This window comes from Pecten maximus, chromosome 8 (genome assembly GCF_902652985.1).
Source record: "Pecten maximus chromosome 8, xPecMax1.1, whole genome shotgun sequence".
Lineage (NCBI taxonomy): Eukaryota > Metazoa > Mollusca > Bivalvia > Pectinida > Pectinidae > Pecten > Pecten maximus.
In genome coordinates, this window is record NC_047022.1 from 21983728 (window position 1) to 22005728 (window position 22001).

A 22001-nucleotide genomic window follows, 5' to 3' on the forward strand; every position below is an offset into this window, starting at 1 on the left:
CCAAGGGGAGCCTACATATGAAATTCGAGAAAGATCCCTTCAGTACCTTCTGTAAAATAGCGATAACAAACTTCAATTGTCAAAATACAAGATGGCTGCCTGTCGGGCAGGTTGTTTTCTGACTGGTCTCAAAATCCAATATGCATAACTAGGCACAGAGGGCAACCTACAAATGAAATTTCAGAAAGATCCCTTCAGCAATTTCTGATAAATAGCGACAACAAACTTGAATTGTCAAAATCCAAGATGGCTGCCTGTCGGCCATGTTGTTTTCCTATTGGTCCCAAGATGCAATATGCAGAACTACAGACCAAGGGCAACTTACAAAAACGTTTGAGAAAGATCCCTTCAGTACTTTCTCAGAAATAGCGATAACAAACTTCAATTGTCAAAATCCAAGATGGCTGCCAGTCGGCCATGTTGTTTTCCGATTGGTCTCAAAATGTAATATGCATAACTAGGCACCAAGGGGAACCTATATATGAAATTTGAGAAAGATCCCTTCAGTACTTTCTGAGAAATAGCGATAACAAACTTCAATTGTCAAAATCCAGATGGCTGCCTGTCGGCCATGTTGTTTTCCGATAGGTCTCAAAATGCAATATGCATAACTAGGCACCAAGGGGAACCTACATATGAAATTTGAGAAAGATCCCTTCAGTACTTTCTCAGAAATAGCGATAACAAACTTCAATTATCAAAATCCAAGATGGCTGCCTGTCGGCCATGTTGTTTTCCGATTGGTCTCAAAATGCAATATGCATAACTAGGCACCAAGGGGAGCCTACATATGAAATTTGAGAAAGATCCCTTCAGTACTTTCTCAGAAATAGCGATAACAAACTTCAATTATCAAAATCCAAGATGGCTGCCTGTCGGCCATGTTGTTTTCTGATTGGTCTCAAAATGCAATATGCATAACTAGGCACCAAGGGAACCTATATATGAAATTTGAGAAAGATCCCTTCAGTACTTTCTCAGAAATAGCGATAACAAACTTCAATTGTCAAAATCCAAGATGGCTGCCTGTCGGCCATGTTGTTTTCCGATTGGTCTCAAAATGCAATATGCATAACTAGGCACCAAGGGGAGCCTACATATGAAATTTGAGAAAGATCCCTTCAGTACTTTCTCAGAAATAGCGATAACAAACTTCAATTATCAAAATCCAAGATGGCTGCCTGTCGGCCATGTTGTTTTCTGATTGGTCTCAAAATGCAATATGCATAACTAGGCACCAAGGGGAATCTACATATGAAATTTGAGAAAGATCCCTTCAGTACTTTCTCAGAAATAGCGATAACAAACTTCAATTATCAAAATCCAAGATGGCTGCCTGTCGGCCATGTTGTTTTCCGATTGGTCTCAAAATGCAATATGCATAACTAGGCACCAAGGGGAGCCTACATATGAAATTTGAGAAAGATCCCTTCAGTACTTTCTCAGAAATAGCGATAACAAACTTCAATTATCAAAATCCAAGATGGCTGCCTGTCGGCCATGTTGTTTTCTGATTGGTCTCAAAATGCAATATGCATAACTAGGCACCAAGAGAAACATACATATGAAATTTGAGAAAGATCCCTTCAGTACTTTCTCAGAAATAGCGATAACAAACTTCAATTGTCAAAATCCAAGATGGCTGCCTGTCGGCCATGTTGTTTTCCGATTGGTCTCAAAATGCAATATGCATAACTAGACACCAAGGGGAACATACATATGAAATTTGAGAAAAATCCTTTCAGTACTTTCTGAGGATTAGCGATAACAAGAATTGTTTACGGACGGACGGACGGACGGAGGGACGGACGGACGGAGGGACGGACGGACGGACGACGGACCACGGACGCAGGGCGATTTGAATAGCCCACCATCTGATGATGGTGGGCTAAAAAATCTTAAAAGCAAAACTCAGAGGTGATTACAAGTATATTACTATATTTTGATATCGTACCCTTAATTAGCCAGAGGGCACAAGTCCACAGAGGTGATATATATGTTGTCCAGGGCTTGTAAAGAGTGTACTATCAAAATATACATACCATAACCTTTCTATTACACATTTTATCATGAAACAAAACAGAAAAATAAGCATTTCAACAACTTTATGGGGGAAAAAACTAATAAATTAAACAAAAATAAAAGAATAAAAGGGGGGTAAATAAAACAAACTTGTTTGTGTATCTGTCCTAGTCAATGAATAAGGTTCATTAGTCATCTGACTTCACGAGCTGTACTGTACAGTACTCTAGTTCAGAGCAGGAGATATGTTGATGATGTTAGAAGTGTATACACCTTAATTCATTTACAGCTGTAGTAAGTCATAAATATTTTTTTTTTTTTTACAAATTTTCATGGTGAATATGGTCGTTTCACTCTTCCAATAACAACAAACCTTTCCAACTCTTGCTCGCCATGACATCAAAATGACAATGAAGTTATGACATCACTATTGAAACAATTGAGACCTTGATTAAGTGATATCAGCCCAGTTTCAGTAATGAAATTGCAACAAAAATATAATACAGAATCCCACATTTTCTTTGGAAGATTGAATTTTGAAGTCTGTCTGTGATGATACATGTACATACAAATATACCTGGGTGGCAGAAGCCTTGCCAGTTATCTAGATCTACATAAAAACATGAAAAGATCCTCATATACACTCCACAATGCATACCTAGAGATCTAAAATTTATACAGATATATCTTCCAGTCCACCAAGGGTTGACATCCATATCCTCAATGGATTGACCTCCATATCCACAATGGGTTGACCTCTATTTCCTTAATGGGTTGACCTCCATATCCTTAATGGGTTGACCTCCATATCCTCAATGGGTTGACCTCCATATCCTCAATGGGTCGACCTCCATATCCTCAATGGGTTTGACCTCCATATCCTCAATGGGCTGACATCCATATCCTCAATGGGTCGACCTCTATTTCCTCAATGGTTTCGACCTCCATATCCTCAATGGGTCGACCTCCATATCCTCAATGGGTCGACCTCCATATCCTCAATGGGTCGACCTCCATATCCTCAATGGGTTGACCTCCATATCCTCAATGGGTCGACCTCCATATCCTCAATGGGTCGACCTCCATATCCTCAATGAGTTTATCTCCATTTCTGATTGGGTTGACCTTCATTTCCTTAGCGGGTTGAGCTTCATTTCCTAAATGGGTTGACCTTTCACAAACGACTTTCAAGTCACCAATAAGATGACCACTAGCTCTCCACTGAAGACCAACACGTAGCTTGGTGCTCAACGTATTTTCATTTAAATCTATCACAGTTTTTTATAAACTAGAATATCTTACACAATTACTCATTATCATAAAACTTTTTCGGCATCATCACACCTAAGTTCCATCCTGGGTATTCTGATCATTACTTCCGTACCATCGGGTCTAGTCATTGTATAGCATCCCCTGTAATCATGGAAATGTTGCTATTCAATATACAGAGCAACTGTGAGTTGGCAATGTTATAAGAAACAACAAAAAGTCCATTTTTCACTGTTTCATAAGCTGCCTAATTTATCGTTTTACCTGAATATTTACCTGAGATATAAACAATGTATACACATATTACAAACACCACACATGGTGTCCTGTTGTGTGATCCAATAACTGTACACACATAGTACAAACATTCTTTTTACTGCTAGTATGTACAATGATGCATTATAAATAATTCCAGATCTAGTCTAGATTTAAACTACATGTATGTATAGATATTATTTATTTGATGAGATAAATCTACAGTACTTACCACATACTTCCCCGAGGTGAGTTGAGGCTTACAAGAGACACATACTGGTAAAATCTCATATCAGGTGAGAAGATCGGCTCCTACAAAAACAGAGTTAATATTTACATACCCATGGTGATGCCCTAATATAAACTCCATGCTTAAGTGTGATTTAAGGGACTGAAAATGTCAGCCATAGTGGGCCTGTTCTGATGTTATCAATACAGTCATTAGAATGGCAACAGATCACTGTCGGAATAGCTGACACAACTGAATGGACAACAATTCACCGTCAGAATAGCTGACATATCCGAATTGACAACAATTCACTGTCGGAAGAGCTGACATATCTGAATGGACAACAATTCACTGTCGGAATAGCTGACACAACTGAATGGGCAACAATTCACTGTCGGAATAGATGACACACCTGAATGGACAACAGTTCACTGTCGGAATAGATGACACACCTGAATGGACAACAGTTCACTGTCGGAATAGCTGACACAACTGAATGGACAACAATTCATTGTCAGAATAGCTGACACACCTGAATGGACAACAATTCATTGTCAGAATAGCTGACACACCTGAATGGACAACAATTCACTGTCGGAATAGATGACACACCTGAATGGACAACAGTTCACTGTCGGAATAGCTGACACACCTGAATGGGCAACAATTCACTGTCGGAATAGATGACACACCTGAATGGGCAACAATTCACTGTCGGAATAGCTGACACACCGGAATGGACAACAATTCACTGTCGGAATAGCTGACATATCTGAATGAACAACAGTTCACTGTCGGAATAGCTGACATATCTGAATGGACAACAGTTCACTGTCGGAATAGCTGACATATCTGAATGAACAACAGTTCACTGTCGGAATAGCTGACATATCTGAATGGACAACAATTCACTGTCGGAATAGCTGACATATCTGAATGAACAACAGTTCACTGTCGGAATAGCTGACACATCTGAACTGACAACATTGTTGATAATGAGGAATTAATTTTAGTTTAAGCAGGACGAGGATCCTCAGAATGCAGCAAATTGGTAGGGAATGTAAATGACATTTTTATTTGTTATAAATGACAGATCGCTGTAAACTTTACAAATAGTACTAGCATGCAATGCTATGATTGGGCACAAAGCTCCGTCATTTATGATGACTATAAATACAAAAAGAAAACAGTTCAAAGCTTAAATGAATACAACAGCAGAGGATGTACCTGTTCCAATTTCATTTGCTCTACATGAATTTTAATACTCAAATCATTACATGTAGTATAGAAGTTTTAAACACATATGTATGTACCAAGTTACATCTAAATCCGACTAGAACTGTCGTCCAGAGGGCCAACTCATACCCCCGCCCCTCTGGTGAAGATTTTCTAACAAAAACCTGTTTTTAGTGAACAGGTTACAAGACAACATAAATTTGTGGGGAAAAAACCTGCATGTATATGTACACATTATGAGTCCCTAAAATTCCTGTGTATTTCAAATGAAATTGGTTGATAGCTATATAGGAGTTGTCCGAGTTGTCTTGACAAAGTTTTCACAAGAATATGGGTATTGAAACCTGGTAACCATGGAAACCAAAAATTCTGTAGAGAAATATCATGCATGCACATTTACACATGGTCCCTATCACTCCTGTGTAGTTTGACTTGAAGCAGTTCAAATGTTTGTGAGGCGTATAGTGACCTCGTTACCATGGTAACCACAAAATTACAACATGTGATATAGATTAAGCACATCTACAATGTATAAGGGTTATTGCCATAAAGTTTCGTTGAAATTCCCTCAGTAGTTTAGGAAGAGTAGCCAGTACATTGTTGTGTCTACAGACAGATGGACGGACAACCTGATTCCAGTATACCCCCCCCCCCCATTCATTGTGGGGGGTATAATTACATTTTCATGTAAAATGCACATCAACATTTTGATCTTTCAAAAATCAACAAATTCAAATATCCATTGCATATTAAACAAAAATATGAAGTATTTTACGAGCCACTGACAGGTGAGGTCATTAATCTAGATTTGATATTAAAGTCTCGCTTCAACAACAGGATTATGATTCATTAATTTAACATTTCTTAGCATTTTAATTACCGGTACATAAAACAGCATCTAATGCTTACTTGTATAAAAAAAAAGATAATTTGATGCTAGATTTCTTAATTCCCAAACATGGGAAGATCCTGGTAGTACTTCTCAAGAATAGCAATAACAAGGTCAACATGAACAGCCCATTATCTGATGATGGTGGGCCAAACAAAGGCGTGACTGAAGACAAACATTACCTCCCTTTGTCTACTTGGTTCTTACCTCACCAGTAACCAAAGGCCCATGTTCACTATCAATCTGCGATGTGATTTTACAATACAACAACCATTCTCTTTTCCTAAGTTGGAGTATGTCCATGCCAAGGTTTTCTATCCGGATACAGTACATCCACTGAAACAGAGGGAAATAACATGCAAAAACATCTCAACATGTAGTTAACAGACATATATGGCATACAATCCTGTCTGGGGTGACATATTGTCTATCTACTCACTGAATGACATTTTTGTGTGATGTACACCCCAACAAATATCTCAAGTCACATTTCAGTTATGTTCACTGCCAGAAAATTGATAATGCTTCTAGTCACATAAAGGGTAGTTAAGGTTTGAAGAAGTTTAAACAGTTTAATAATCAATGTATGAAATAAACTTGGAAGTTAATTATTACAAACAGTATGTATAAAACCATACAGTTATAATCAGCTTCGGACCTATCAGTGACCTGGTCACACCATAATATCGCTAATAACACGATCAATAATAATAATCGACCACTTAATGGTGAAATAATGGGGAAAGTACTTACTGTATATGTTTTGGATGTTTTCTGTAAAAGACAAAAACAATCAATCAATACCTATTTACCTCACTAGTACAAACTCAAATACTGTAACATTGACAAGACAAAGTGATGGAATATTCCAGTATTGTAAATGAGGAGAGAGGAGTATAGAAACACAAGGCACCTGTTACTGAATGATATAGCCATATTATCAGCTCACCGGCTACGAGTAACCATGAGCTAATGCTGTACCCCTGGCGTCGGCGTCTGCGTCCCAACCCACTTTTCAGTTTTTGGAAAGCTTCTAAGTCCAAAAGTATACACCTCACACCATTCTAATTTGGTTTATACACTTAGTAGAGGTCTAGGAGTGATGTTATGGCAAAATCATGCAGAAAAAAATGTGATTTTTTCGTATTTTACTATTTTGTGGTCTTAACTTTTTTAGCACCAAAATCCACTTTAAAGTTTTTGGGATCAGTTTTTGGAAAGCTTCTAAGTCCAAAAGTATACACATCACACCCTTCTAATTAGGTTTATACATTTATTAGAAGTCTAGAAGTAATGTTATAGCAAAATCATGCAGAAAAAAATTGTGTATTTCGCATTTTACCATTTTGTGGACTTAACTTTTTTTGGCACCAAAACTCACTTTAAAGTTTTGAGGTAAGTCTAAAAGTATGCACCTCTCACCCTTCTAATTTGGTCTATGCATTCATTAGAGGTCCAGGAGTGATGTTATGGTGAAATCATGCAGAAAAAAATTGTGATTTTTTTTGGCATTTTACCATTTAGTGGACTTAATTTTTTTGGCACATAAACCCTCTTTAAAGATTTTGGGAGTAAGTTTTGGAAAGCTTTTAAGTCCACGCCCTTCTTATTTGGTTTATACATCCATTAGAGGTCCAGGAGCGATACTATGTGACGTACAATTTCAAAATATGAGTGCATAGTGTGATTGCTGGTGAGCTTTCGCAATCATTGATTGCACTTGTTTTATAAAGTTGTTACCATGTTAGATAGGTAAAGAAGACAATATCTTGTTATGCCTTGACCCAATTAAAAACCTGACAGGACATCTGCTGTTTAAGTCTCCTCTGACACGTACCTCTGTCTGATGTGATCCTAAGTAGAAGGGTATGCCAGTCACCTGGATGTTTTTAGTGGTTTCCTTATACACAACATTATCCATGTCTGACCACGGGAACTGGGTCTGTATAGTGATATTCAGCTCCGGCTTCACTCGACATGCTGGCACTATCCAAACATGTAAAACAGTATTAATATCTATCCCTGCCTCTTCAAGTGTTTATAAAGAGAAAACATAGAATGAATGAATTGTATAGGTACAAAGGGAGGTAAATGTAACACAGGCACCAAAATCAATTTGATTCTGAAATAAGAAAATTTCCATAAAATAGGTCTCGTTTTACTATGATACCTAACAATTCCGCAGTAATGTTTGATGTTCACTACCATCATGGTATAAAGTTACATTACTTAGTAACTACATTGTACCTTAATATTTGCTCATTCTGCAACATTTTTAATCAGATATCTAAATCAGGTTTATATCATTACATCAATTTCTGTATAAAAGATTCTATTTAAACCTCGTTATCTCAAACACTGATAGAGTACCTCAAAGACCCTTGGCTACTTAATTCAAGAAAAATTCAATCCGACAGTAGAATCACTGTATAGAATATATTTTGATATCTCAAATACTCTGGACATATTTTCACGATCTCCGTGACTTTGGGATAATGAGGTTTGACATTTTTTGTTTTGTTTCGAATTGATTTGATTCTGAAGTTTTCTGAAATTTTATTTATTACAACCTAATATATATTCATAACTGCCATATTTTTGAATTTCAATGTGTGAGGTCAAGTATGATCTACATTAAGATTTCTAGATATTTTACAAAACAATACCTAATTTAACATTCCATTTCTAATGGAATTAGAATTTTGAAATTATAGATAATAATAAAATGGTCAAGATAATTCATAACAAGAGATCCCAGAAGGATCTTGGCGCCCACCATTGAATGATCTTTATAGGTTCTATGTCAGATTGATCTTCTCTCTATTTTTCCTTTCCTTTTACTAATCTGTGCAAATTGAGAAACATACCTCCAGTACTTTTCAAACAAGGGAACCGTAACTATATATGAAATTTGAGATTTAGCGATAATGGCTGTTTGTTGGCCAGGTTGTTTTCAGGACAGATTGGTCCCAAAATGCAATACAAGGGACCAAGGGCAACCTACATATGAAATTTGAGAAAGATCCCTTCAGTACTTTCTGAGAAACAGCGATAACAAACTTCAATTTTCAAAATCCAAGATGGCTGCCTGTCAGCCATGTTGTTTTCTGACTGCTCCCAAAATGCAATATGCATAACAAGGGACCAAGGGCAGCCTACATATGAAATTTGAGAAAGATCCCCTCAGTACTTTCTGAGAAATAGCGATAACAAACTTCAATTGTCAAAATCCAAGATGGCTGCCTGTCGGCCATGTTGTATTCTGACTGATCCCAAAATGCAATATGCATAACTAGGCACCAAGGGGAACCTACATATGAAATTTGAAAAAGATCCCTTCAGTACTTTCTGAGAAATAGCGATAACAAACTTCAATTGTCAAAATCCAAGATGGCTGCCTGTCGGCCATGATGTTATCTGATTGGTCTCAAAATGCAATATGCATAACTAGGCACCAAGGGGAACCTACATATGAAATTTGAGAAAGATCCCCTCAGTACTTTCTGAGAAATAGCGATAACAAACTTCAATTGTCAAAATCCAAGATGGCTGCCTGTCGGCCATGTTGTTTTCCGATTGGTCTCAAAATGCAATATGCATAACTAAGCACCAAGGGGAACCTACATATGAAATTTGAGAAAGATCCCTTCCGTACTTTCTGAGAAATAGCGATAACAAACTTCAATTGTCAAAATCCAAGATGGCTGCCTGTCGGCCATGTTGTTTTCCGATTGGTCTCAAAATGCAGTATGCATAACTAAGCACCAAGGGGAACCTACATATGAAATTTGAGAAAGATCCCTTCCGTACTTTCTGAGAAATAGCGATAACAAACTTCAATTGTCAAAATCCAAGATGGCTGCCTGTCGGCCATGTTGTTTTCCAATTGGTCTCAAAATGCAATATGCATAACCAGGCACCAAGGGGATCCTACATATCAAATTTGAGAAAGATCCCTTCAGTACCTTTTGAGAAATAGCGATAACAAACTTCAACTGTCAAAATCCAAGATGGCTGCCTGTCGGCCATGTTGTTTTCCGATTGGTCCCAAAATGCAATATGAATAACTAGGCACCAATGGGAACCTACATATGAAATTTGAGAAAGATCCCTTCAGTACTTTCTGAGAAATAGCGATAACAAACTTCAATTGTCAAAATCCAAGATGGCTGCCTGTCGGCCATGTTGTTTTCCGATTGGTCTCAAAATGCAATATGCATAACTAGACACCAAGGGAAACCTACATATGAAATTTGAGAAAGATCCCTTCAGTACTTTCTGAGAAATAGCGATAACAAACTTCAATTGTCAAAATCCAAGATGGCTGCCTGTCGGCCATGTTGTTTTCCGATTGGTCCCAAAATGCAATATGCATAACTAGGCACCAAGGGAATCCTACATATGAAATTTGAGAAAGATCCCTTCAGTACTTTCTGAGAAATAGCGATAACAAGAATTGTTTACGGACGGAGGGACGGACGGACCAAGGACCACGGACGCAGGGCGATTTGAATAGCCCACCATCTGATGATGGTGGGCTAATAAAAATTAGAGTGGAAAGTACAGAATTTAGGGCGATTTGGAAGCTAGGAATACTGTAGCCCCATTTCTAATGAATTACTACCAAATAAGAGTTTGTTGATGTCAACATCTCACATGACTAATATCTTCTGTAACACAGATTTTACTTCAGGTTGTCATCCATTTTTACCTTTATCTTTGTCATAATCGAAGTAAGACTTAAAGACTTCGTTGACAATTGGCATTTCCTCTGTGCTCGAGTATGGTATGATGTCATTGTGGTTAATGATGTCTGTGTTACTTGAAGCACATATTACTGCAGATGCATCTGTAAAAAGGCCAACCAGATAATTTGATAATTGTTTATCATGATACTATCCAAAATATTGATGATTAATGAAAATTGTTTTTAAAAAATTACCTTTACTTTCTTTTACTATGTTGAGTATTTGTCTGAATAGATATTCAGTATAGTATAATATTGTGAAGATTTTTTTTTAAACTACAGGCTTAATACAAATTATTCAATATAATATCAACTTCAATTTTTGTGTCAGATAAATGATTTAAAATTAATTAAGCATTTATCTTTAATTATTTTCTTTGATTAATTTGCTTTAGTGTTTAAACATAATAAATCAGGAGATATATAGTTTACTGTAATCAGACTTTGGTTTCTTTCCCAATTTATAAGGAACATAACTCGTGGAACCTCTATATAAAGGACACCTCTCTATAAAGGACACTTTTGGCTTGTCCCTTAGGTGTCCTTTATACACAGGTTCGACTGTACATCTTAATAGAGCAATAACTGTATATTACCCCTAGAAATTACACAGTCTAGTTATAAGTGGTATTTAGTTTCTTTAAGCCATTGCACATCTTTATAAAATTTCGGTAAGAAGATGACATGGATTATATGTTGGATTTAGTTACGGGTTACTTTCTCAAAATTGCGGCATCCTTTAAAACATGGTAGGCATTGAACAAAATTTTCACCAGTAACATTTATGAAGCAGATATTGAATAATTTTGGATTTACCTGTAATAAAATTATATGAAAAATTCTGAAAGGATCAAAACATGTAAAAATCAGTTATAAAAGTCTCCTAAAAACATGTTTGTATGCTCAATATGAAATTGTATGACAAATACATAGCAAATTATATCATAAAACATGCATGTTTCATGATACAAATTTTTATGCCAGGTGTGTGTATCATTGTAGCACTAATTACAGGTATAATTTACTGACATTCCTTGTTGACCCCTTAATGATACACTCCAGACAAGTATACTCACTGTCCCTATTTGGGAACCGGTAAAACTGCATTGCCTCCATCTTGTTCCTCTGAAATTAAAACAATAAAGGTATTTTGTTTGTCAGTAGGTCACAGATATAAGCTTGTTATTGTAGACATAACAGTAATGTTTGGTGTTAATGTCTTATAGCTATTACTCTGTTGTTTACCAAACTTTTTAAACTACCTAAAAAATTACCAATTAAAGATCACAGCATCTTGTTAAATGTGTAAATTATCCAAAGTAGAACTCACACACAACATTAGTTCACCTAAACAAAGAGTGATCCACCCGAAGTAGAACGCACATACAGCATAGGTTCACCTTAACAAATGGTGATCCACTCGAAGTAGAACTCAAACACAGCATTGGTTCACCTTAACTAATGGTGATCCACTCGAAGTAGAACTCAAACACAGCATTGGTTCACCTTAACTAATGGTGATCCACCCAAAGTAGAACTCAAACACAGCATTGGTTCACCTTAACTAATAGTGATCCACCCAAAGTAGAACTCACACACAGCATTAGTTCACCTTAACTAATGGTGATCCACCCGAAGTAGAACTCAAACACAGCATTGGTTCACCTTAACTAATGGTGATCCATCCAAAGTAGAACTCACACACAGCATTGGTTCAACTTAACTGTAACAAATATTGATGGAATCTGATCATAATACCTCTCTTCTCCAGCCTTGCACTGGATACAGTGTTACCTTTCAAATTCCTGAAACGGTCACTAACAGCCTTTTAACGAAAAGTATTAAATGCAGCTACATGTATCTATTGTAGTCTGTAGGGCTCTCAGGAACCAATAAGTGATAGATGACCGACACCAAAAATTGGGTGGACAGGTGGAGCATTAGTGACCTTTCACCTCGGCAACCAAAGTTTTTATGGCAGACAAATGGCCACTTTGTATTCATCAACACACAGGACTAGCCTGCTGTTTGGACATGTACAGATGAGCTAAGCAATACCACTACTGTATCATAGTTCCTCAGTTATGTAGTATATTACCGATTATACTTCTGTTGATCAATATACATCATACCTCGTAGATTTACTCACCTTATATGGTGAATCGCGGCGGTCACTCAGTACCATGTAATATTGTTGATAGATTCTCTTCACCTCTTTACTGTCACTGATATGGGACTTGATATTTCTGTATTTCCTGCAAAGTAAACATGACTCTAGTACATCAAAAATTGTAAATTAGATAAGGCTTATATAGTCCATCATATGGTAGGTATGTGGGATAGGGAAATTCTACACCCTCGGGTAAAATGTTCCTATCCCACCTACCTAACGTATGATGGACTATTTTTCTCACACCTTTTTTGTGAAATGCATTCGGAAATCGATCCAACATGGCGAAACTACATGTAAATAGAAACTGTAAGAAATAGACGATATTGACATTTCTAGTGGAATATACAAGTAATATACATTTTATACATGTATCTAACAGGAAACCATTCAATTTTCTATTTATTTAATTTTCAAAGAACAAAAAAGCAAAACAAATCTATGTGTCGAAAATGTGTGGGAATGAGTTTAGTAATCTTTTTAGATGTTGTATCACGATAATTATATATAATGTAACGCTTGACAACAAGACGGAGCCATAATTTTGAATTGGCTGCGTAATTTCAGCATCATCTTCTCCATGGTAAGTTTTGCTCAGATAACTGTTGGCAAATTAGTGTGCTATTAAAACCGGCAACATATGATGTGGAAGTGCAGCAAAATAGTCTCTTATTCTACCTTTGCTTCATTCAGACCTGAACTGAACATGCAGTGAATAAAAAGTGCCAATCTGATTGGTTAAAACAGTGATGACATAATTCTTTATCAAAATAATAGTTTCTTATATATATTCAACATGTCACTTTTAAGCAACATTTGTTGATTCAAAATAAAATGAATTATTGTATCTATCATTATATCTGTAAGGTATGATGAAGATATATTCAGGAAATTTACAAACCATTTACTACAAAGGAGACATGATTAATACTCATTTACTGTAAGAGAAAAATTATTTTAAAAATGCCTCTACAGATCACCTGTATAGTGATCATGATTTGTCTGTATGACATGTACATGTATCTCATTATGTAAGAAAAGAGAAATATGATTAATATGCACAATATTTTATGTTTGTATTTGCTGATCTAGTGACTTTTTGATTCATTCCAATGACAGAAAAAAGCAAGTGTGAGTATAAACCTACCTAAATCTGTCTTGTTTTTTGTCAGCAGATATACCAGTGTGTTCGATAACTTGGCTATTCCAGGAAAACAGAATAATACCTCGATAAAAAAAGGATTTGTGAAGGAAGAGCTGCAACAGAAACAAAAGAAGAACAATCACAACCTGTCCATGCTAGATAATTCTTCAAAGCTTTAAAGGCCAGAATCAATGGCCAGGGTTATGAATGAAATAATTTTTGTAATATTTGAATTCTTAAGTCACCCAGTGGTTTATTAAATTCATCATATGTCATGTGTACATGTGTAACCACAAGTGAGTAGTGTATATGTGCCTCCAACAGGGATCAAACCTATTACCCTCTGCTTCCCAGTCCGTCTCTCTAGTGTTCAAGCTTATAAGTTTAAGGAAAATTAGACAAGTAAGAAACTTCAAGGCAACCATTCACATTAATACAATGCAAGATGTATATGTACATTATAAATGTGTATAACAATCGATCATGAGCTACTGAATAAACATATGTGTATGTAATAATATAACTGCAGTGATGAGTAAAACTTATGATCATGCTGGTATACATACCTGTCCTGGATCATAGGGAATGTCTGGGCTTCTTGTTTCCTCACATTTTCCAAATTCTTGAAGTCTCGATCTGTAACAGCACACATTTTCTGTTGCACACAATGATAAACATACTAAAAAAACAGATAAATACTCAATAAACACATGTTACACTAGTTGTTTGAATTACATACATGTATAAAACAAACCCAAAAACCTCTCCAAGACCTTTGTACCAAATACCAAATTTCAAGATGGCACTGAATGTTTCTTATACCAGAAAGAAAAGAAAATATTTTTACTGATATTTGTGGTATGTTAATTCATTTTTTTTTGTTCTGCTTGTGAGAGGATTCCGCAAGTTATTCCCCTTGGATATTGGGACTCTTGTTTAACTTCATGTTCTTGCTATTGCAGACATTATCTCCTTGCCACCACAGGCACTTGCATACATACATATGTATATATATAATACGTTAATTTCACAAATTTGATATATGGCAGTGGTCTGGGTACATGTGTTAAGTACAAGGTTAGCAACCCCTTCGTGTGCAAAAGGGCACCCCAGCTGAAATGATCAATGTTTGATAAATAAACAGGTTTGAAGTAAGCACTGACAAGTTGGTATATACATCGTACTTTCCCTATTAATTATAAGTTGATGTACATGTGATGATCGACAGTCTTATTTGTAATATACTTTCCTTTCTTGTTGTCCTGATTTCAGCAAACTGTTGAGAGTTGATCAAACATGTATAATCATTTTGTTCTATTTAACTTTGTGACAAAACATTTCAACAGATGTGTAAATGCATGACCTTTCAACACTTAAATGAGGAATCTGGACAGGCTTTGGGATCAGTTTGCAAAATGGTATCCTGAATATAAAATTTGTAGTTAGTGACACGGTATTCAGTAGGCTAAAGATGAATGTTCAACATAGTTGTTTATCACCAGTATCAATGCATGCACAGGGGCTCAGTTTCGGGTTTCTGAGTAACATATATGACATCAGTAAACAACCACGTACACAACACTATAAATTAAGTATTCATATACATTCTAAAACCTTATAAAAAATCGGGGTTATGATAACCGAAACCGAGCTTATGATATGATAACCCCATTTTTTTATAAGGTTTTAGAATGTATATGAATACTTAATTTATAGTGTTGTGGTTGTTTACTGATCATGATGTCATATATTACTCAAAAACCCGAAACATTTCGCAAGTGGCAGATTTACCAACCTTGTGCCTCCCATAGTACCACTGCCATAGATAAAATATCTGTATGTATATACGTCTGACCTGTGTGTATACTGATCATGAAAAAGCTGACGAAGCTCTGCCAGAACTATATCATGCATTTGTACATTGTAGCACAGGCATTTGAAATTCTGTCAGTAAATTGTGATACATATCGATCACATAAAACATAAAAATACACATGTACAGACAATTTCAAACACTTACTCAGAAGTCAAGTGTGTAACGTTAGTACTAGCCTGCCCTGTTAATAATAACCATCATATTATCGTTTGTACAAGGATAACTTGTAAGTCAATTTAAATCAGGCTTCGCTGATACATACGCTGCATAAAAACGTCTCCCACATTGACGTTCAGGGATTTGATTAGCAGATAAATGCCGACAGATTCGTCCAAATCCGCCTCGAAATATGTCCTTGGCCATTATTTTTCCGGATGTTCAAAAGATGTTTCTAATTGTAGATACTGTACTGGCAGAAATCCGGAAAGGGTTCTGAATAGTACTGTATACAGATTTAAGTTTAGTAGATCTACATCATTTATTGAATAATTTAATTGATCTAATAATTCTCCAGATATCTGCATTTATATTTGATACTTGAAAAAGGACAATTAAACAGACAGACAGATAATAAAATGCAAAAGGCCAGCTGCGTCATAGCATCCACGTACAATGTACGTTGTTTTCACGGTTTGGTTTCGACCTCTGATCGACGTTTTAAAATGGTTGTCGACGTCGCGACCATAATTCAACCTATAATCAACGTTGATACAACGTCTTGTGCCGACTGGGTAAAGTTTAGTTGACATACCAAATACGTTTTTTATGTACATGTACATTTATACGTAGGCCGTGTACAGTACCTTTAACACTAGATAGGCACAGATTGAAATATTGATTTAATGGAACTAGGCATTCTTAATTTGAATAAAGCAAATGCACAGTTAGTTCACCACTACAGATAGACACCGTGTATTGTACATTTAGGTACATTGACAGACGAGGCAAGAACCTGTAGCACAATGTTTGTTTGTTTTGGTAATAAAAATCAATCGATTTAAGAATCTGTACTACAAGTTCAATCGAATGGAATTCAACGATAACACACTGATTCAGGTACATTATCATTCTGTAAAGGTCCCTGCCATATGTAGCCTATTGTTGCCTGTGCTCATAACCTGATTTCTTTATGTAAGGTTGCTGATCATACTGTCGTGGATTCACGACAGCTGCTGTTGCCTGTGGTTGCTGACGAGGGTATCTATATACGCTGCTTTTTCTGATGTTTTGCCGATTCTTCAGTGTTTATCTTATTTTAGTTGCCAAATGCTGGATCATGCGCTCTACGATTCATCATAACCTGATCCCGGAACTATGGAAGTGTCAATGGCAGTTTTGGATGTCGATGGACGCACTTTGGATCCTTTATTATCTTAGCGAGATGATCATGATCGAATGGCCCTGTTCCACGCACCTTAAATCTTAACGAGTTATTTTTTAATAGATATTTTTTTGCTGCATAAATGCACTCTAAAGACAACTTTTTGAAGCAAAAAAAAGAGCAAAAAAAAGTTAAATGTGCGTTATTTTGACTAAAAATGGAACCCTGTCACCCTCCCATGAATGGTGATATTAAAATGGTCATAGAACAGGCCCCTGGGACCTTTTGGATTTTTTAAACATATTCCATGGGTTTTCTCAGAACTACAAAAATCACCCGGTAACTATTACATTGGGGGGGGGGGGGGGGGGGGGGGGGGGGCGGTGGCCGAGTGGTTAAGGTGTACTGACACTTTATCACTAGCCCTCTATCACTCAGGTAGATATACATGTATGTATCGATGTTTATATATGTGACATCTACACACGGGTATGGTTTGATTTGTAATAAACTATGACTGATTTCTGCTCAATAATTGGGGGCCGCAGTGGCCGAGTGGTTAAGTTGTCCCGACACTTTATCACTAGCCCTCCACCTCTGGGTTTAGAGTTCGAAACCTACGTGGAGCAGTTGCCAGGTACTGACCGTAGGCCGGTGGTTTTTCTCCGGGAACTCCGGCTTAATTTCCTCCATCTCCAAAACCTGGCACGTCCTTAAATGACCCTGGCTGTTAATAGGACGTTAAACAAAAACAAACCAAATCAAACTATTACATTGGCTCGTGGGCAAAAAGCAATGTAACCTGTAACAACGCGCACTAGAAATTAAACATAAATTTTCTATGAATCAATATATAAGATAGAGAGGACATTGAATGGTTTCCCGTTTAATATAACATATATTTCACGAATACGACAGAATATGACAGAATAAGCACGAGTGAAAAATATAGAAATATTCTGTCATACTCGTGAAATATATGTTATATTTAACGGGAAACCATTCAATTTTCTTTTTATTGCATTTCATTAACTTTAAAACAAAATTGAAAACATCGAAAAATCAAGTCAAAAAATGCGGGAATCAGTAATGACGTCATCTCTTTGTAACGTTACTCCACGTCAACTTGACGGCGCCATTTTGAAAGGACTGATAAGCGTTTTCTGCTGTTATAAGAAAATCTGTGCATCTTGATTGCAAAAATTAGTCGGACGCTGGCCAGGTAGTTATATAATCTAGACACCGACAAATAGGCCTACCTTGCAAGTTCAAGTAGAGTTTGACAGGAAACTCACCCACAGGAATAATCTGATATTATTAAAATAACAAATTCTTGAAAAAATCAAATGAAAAAAAAGGTTATCTTGACAAAATGATGTGGAAGCCTGGGCGTACCAGCGTACGCCTAGCTACGCACCTGCATTTAACTCGTTAAAACTAGCGTTAAGATTTAACGTGTTAAGATTTAACGCAAATTAACGCGTTAAATCTTAACGCGTTTAATGTTTCCTCTGAATTTTAACGATTTAAATTTGTTACTTAGCTAGCATTTAACGAGATAAACAGCTTCGTTCGTTTAACGCGTTAAAAGTCGTAGCTTTTGTTTTAACGCGTTAAAATGACTAAAATAGCAGACCAATCGAATTCCTTGTTGCATTTATAAGTATTTGAAGGACTAACAGTATGGCTGCCAGAGCCAGCTTTCTTGAGAGAATGCATTGACTCTACCGTCAGTTATTGTTATCGTGTTGGCAGGGGGTGTAATGCGGACACAAGAGACACCCTTGTACAAAGGTGACACTTTTTTTCTCTCCATTTTATAGAGTTCATATTTGATAAATTTTACTTACTTTATATGATTTTTCAATATACGACGGTGCCATCTAGTTTTGTGTATTGGTCCCACTTCTTAACCCCATATTCCATGATTATTTTCATACATGATGGATCATATGGCAGCCGACCACGATAGACAAACTATCGACAAGTAGGCTAATGTATAGAGTACTCGATGTTAGAGTGATAAATACACAGTCTCTACATCTCGTTTTCTGTAAACTGCATTTATAACACAGTATAATGTGTGATGTTCTGTATTATCTCATCAATTTTCAAAGATGACAAAACTACCAAATCACTGAACAAAATGCCACCTTCGTGTCGGTGAGTGCAGACACAACTCGGAACGTCTGTAAACAATGTGACATCAGAATGTACCGGTTACAGTACTAGTAGTGTGTACAATGTATCTTACAGACCTACACAAATGACCAAAGGAAAGAAGCACAGTGAAAGAGGAACACAATTGTTGATTCATTGCACAAGTTTAAATCGATTTTCAGAAATATCAACGCCCTCTTTAATGTGTTGATGTTCTGTCAACGCGTACTGTAATATTCTGTCATTAAACTGTTTGAAATAATAATAAAATAAAACATCTGCAGACCAAAACAAACCAAACGCCGAAATCGGGATTCACAAGTAGTAGTCATACGCTAACTCTTCATTTTTTGGACAAATAGCCATTGTCAAATAGTTTATACATGCCCACTGACAATATCGCCGACGGGAAGAGATTGTCTTGGTACAGCCCAAAGGCATTCCTGTACCACCGCCCGAACCTCTCTCCTTGAAGCTTCCATATTGTTTCCCGCTTCCCTGAAGAACTTTCACCCGAATGCTGATATGCAAAGGTGCAACTGATTGGTTAATCTGATAAAGTTTAACGCGTTAAAATAATTATGAACGTGATAAAACTGTATTTAACGCGTTAAATGATAACTGTAAAAAAAATAATGCGTTAAGATTTAACGCGTTAAATCTTAACACGTTAAATGCTAACGCGTTAAATCATAAAATGTATCTCGTTTTTGACATAAGCGGCCTTTCATACTACACTCCCCACAGGAGGTAGGCGCGGACCTACGTCACAAAAAATAATTGTCAGATAAAAAAAAATAGACTCCCCCGAGTACGACCCGTCCCGTCATACTGGGGAAAGGCTTCTTTTTTTCTGACAATTATTTTTTTGTGATGCCTACCCCTAATCCGAAGGGTTCTGATGTTAATATCGCCTTTCAAGCTGCCTTGTGGCGATTTAACGTATCTACGTAGTAAGATCGTCAGAAAATTCGGACTAGCCTGCGTGGAACAGGGCCATTCGATCATGATCATCTCGCTAAGTAATAAAGGATCCAAGGTGCGTCCATCGACATCCAAAACTGCCATTGACACTTGCATAGTTCCGGGATCAGGTTATGATGAATCGTAGAGCGCATGATCCAGCATTTGACAACTAAAATAAGATAAACACTGAAGAATCGGCAAAACATCAGAAAAAGCAGCGATACCCTCGTCAGCAACCACAGGCAACAGCAGCTGTCGTGAATCCACGACAGTATGATCAGCAACCTTACAGAAAGAAATCAGGTTATGAGCACAGGCAACAATAGGCTACATATGGCAGGGACCTTTACAGAATGATAATGTACCTGAATCAGTGTGCTATCGTTGTGGGCATATTGGCCATATTGCTGTTGGCGGGAGGACGGACAGCTCGCTGCCCGGACCGACTGAGCGGCCGGGTACTGTGGTCTCCCCACCTGCCTTTATGCCTTCCTGCCTGTCTGTCTGTGAATATATAGAAATTTATGAAGCTAATAAAACTTATATTTTCACTGCAGCGATGAGCAGTGAAAATGTAAGATTTTGCAGTGAAAATATCAGTTCTGCTATGAAAATTAGTTTTCCGTTTTTCACTAATCAGAGCGGACCATTGTATTCACCTCGTTGAAACTTGCCGATTTTTCCAATCGAAGCGAATATTGGTTTATTTTGCTGTATTTCTGAAATTTTCAGACTAGTTATTGACAAAATACTCACTTGACGTTAGCTATTCATGCACAGATTCTCTTATAACAGCAGAAAACGCTTATCAGTCCTTTCAAAATGGCGCCGTCAAGTTGACGTGGAGTAACGTTACAAAGAGATGACGTCATTACTGATTCCCGCATTTTTTGACTTGATTTTTCGATGTTTTTAATTTTGTTTTAAAGTTAATGAAATGCAATAAAAAGAAAATTGAATGGTTTCCCGTTAAATATAACATATATTTCACGAGTATGACAGAATATTTCTATATTTTTCACTCGTGCTTATTCTGTCATATTCTGTCATACTCGTGAAATATATGTTATATTAAACGGGAAACCATTCAATGTCCTCTCTATCTTCTTATATATTGATTTCATAGAAAATTTATGTTTAATTCCTAGTGCACGTTGTTACAGGTTACATTGCTTTTTGACCACGAGCCAATGTAATAGTTACCGGGTGATTTTTGTAGTTCTGAGAAAACCCATGAAATATGTTTAAAAAATCCAAAAGGTCCCATGGGCCTGTTCTATGACCATTTTAATATCACCATACATGGGAGGGTGACAGGGTTCCATTTTTAGTCAAAATAACGCACATTTAATTTTTTTTTTGCTTGAAAAAGTTATCATTTCTTTAGAGTGCATTTATGCAGCAAAAATATATCTATTAAAAAATGACAAAATCTTAAACCCCAAAAATACCTATATTTTAAGACATGTTCACTTTTTACGGAATTGGAATAACTGCTTCCGGTTCTTGTACACCCAAACTATTTGGCAATTATTTGGACCATTATGTTACAGTAAATATCTATGGTGAAACTTATAGAAAAAAAAATGAATACCGGTAAAGTTGTGATATATACATGTACAACAATATGCAGGGAGGTAAATTTTAGGGGGGAAAATCCAATAACCATATACATGTACATGTGTTATTATAAAATAACTATTCAACTAAACAGACA

General features: G+C 36.6%; 1 protein-coding gene across 1 annotated transcript; it reads right to left on the reverse strand.

The window, feature by feature from the left end:
- Positions 1-2304: 2304 nt before the first annotated feature.
- LOC117332782 (polymerase delta-interacting protein 2-like) lies at positions 2305-16215 on the reverse strand. The gene is made up of 11 exons (XM_033891813.1): positions 16100-16215; positions 14528-14597; positions 13965-14074; positions 12797-12902; positions 11724-11772; positions 10612-10749; positions 7738-7886; positions 6654-6674; positions 6108-6236; positions 3779-3858; positions 2305-3435 (listed from the first exon to the last, which is right to left on the reverse strand). The coding sequence occupies exons 1-11, from the start codon at positions 16198-16200 to the stop codon at positions 3339-3341; spliced, it is 1050 nt and encodes a 349-aa protein (XP_033747704.1). The 5' UTR covers positions 16201-16215; the 3' UTR covers positions 2305-3338.
- Positions 16216-22001: the final 5786 nt, after the last annotated feature.

Bases quoted from the DNA above. Each gene is read 5' to 3' on its own strand.
- LOC117332782 (XM_033891813.1), bottom strand. From the start codon at position 16,200: ATGGCCAAGGACATATTTCGAGGCGGATTTGGACGAATCTGTCGGCAT. The intron at 7,887-10,611 runs GTAAAAATGGAT...ATGTTTGGATAG, and splicing joins CGATTATGACAAAGATAAAG to TGCCAGCATGTCGAGTGAAG. The intron at 3,436-3,778 runs GTAAGTACTGTA...CCATGATTACAG, and splicing joins TCACCTCGGGGAAGTATGTG to GGGATGCTATACAATGACTA.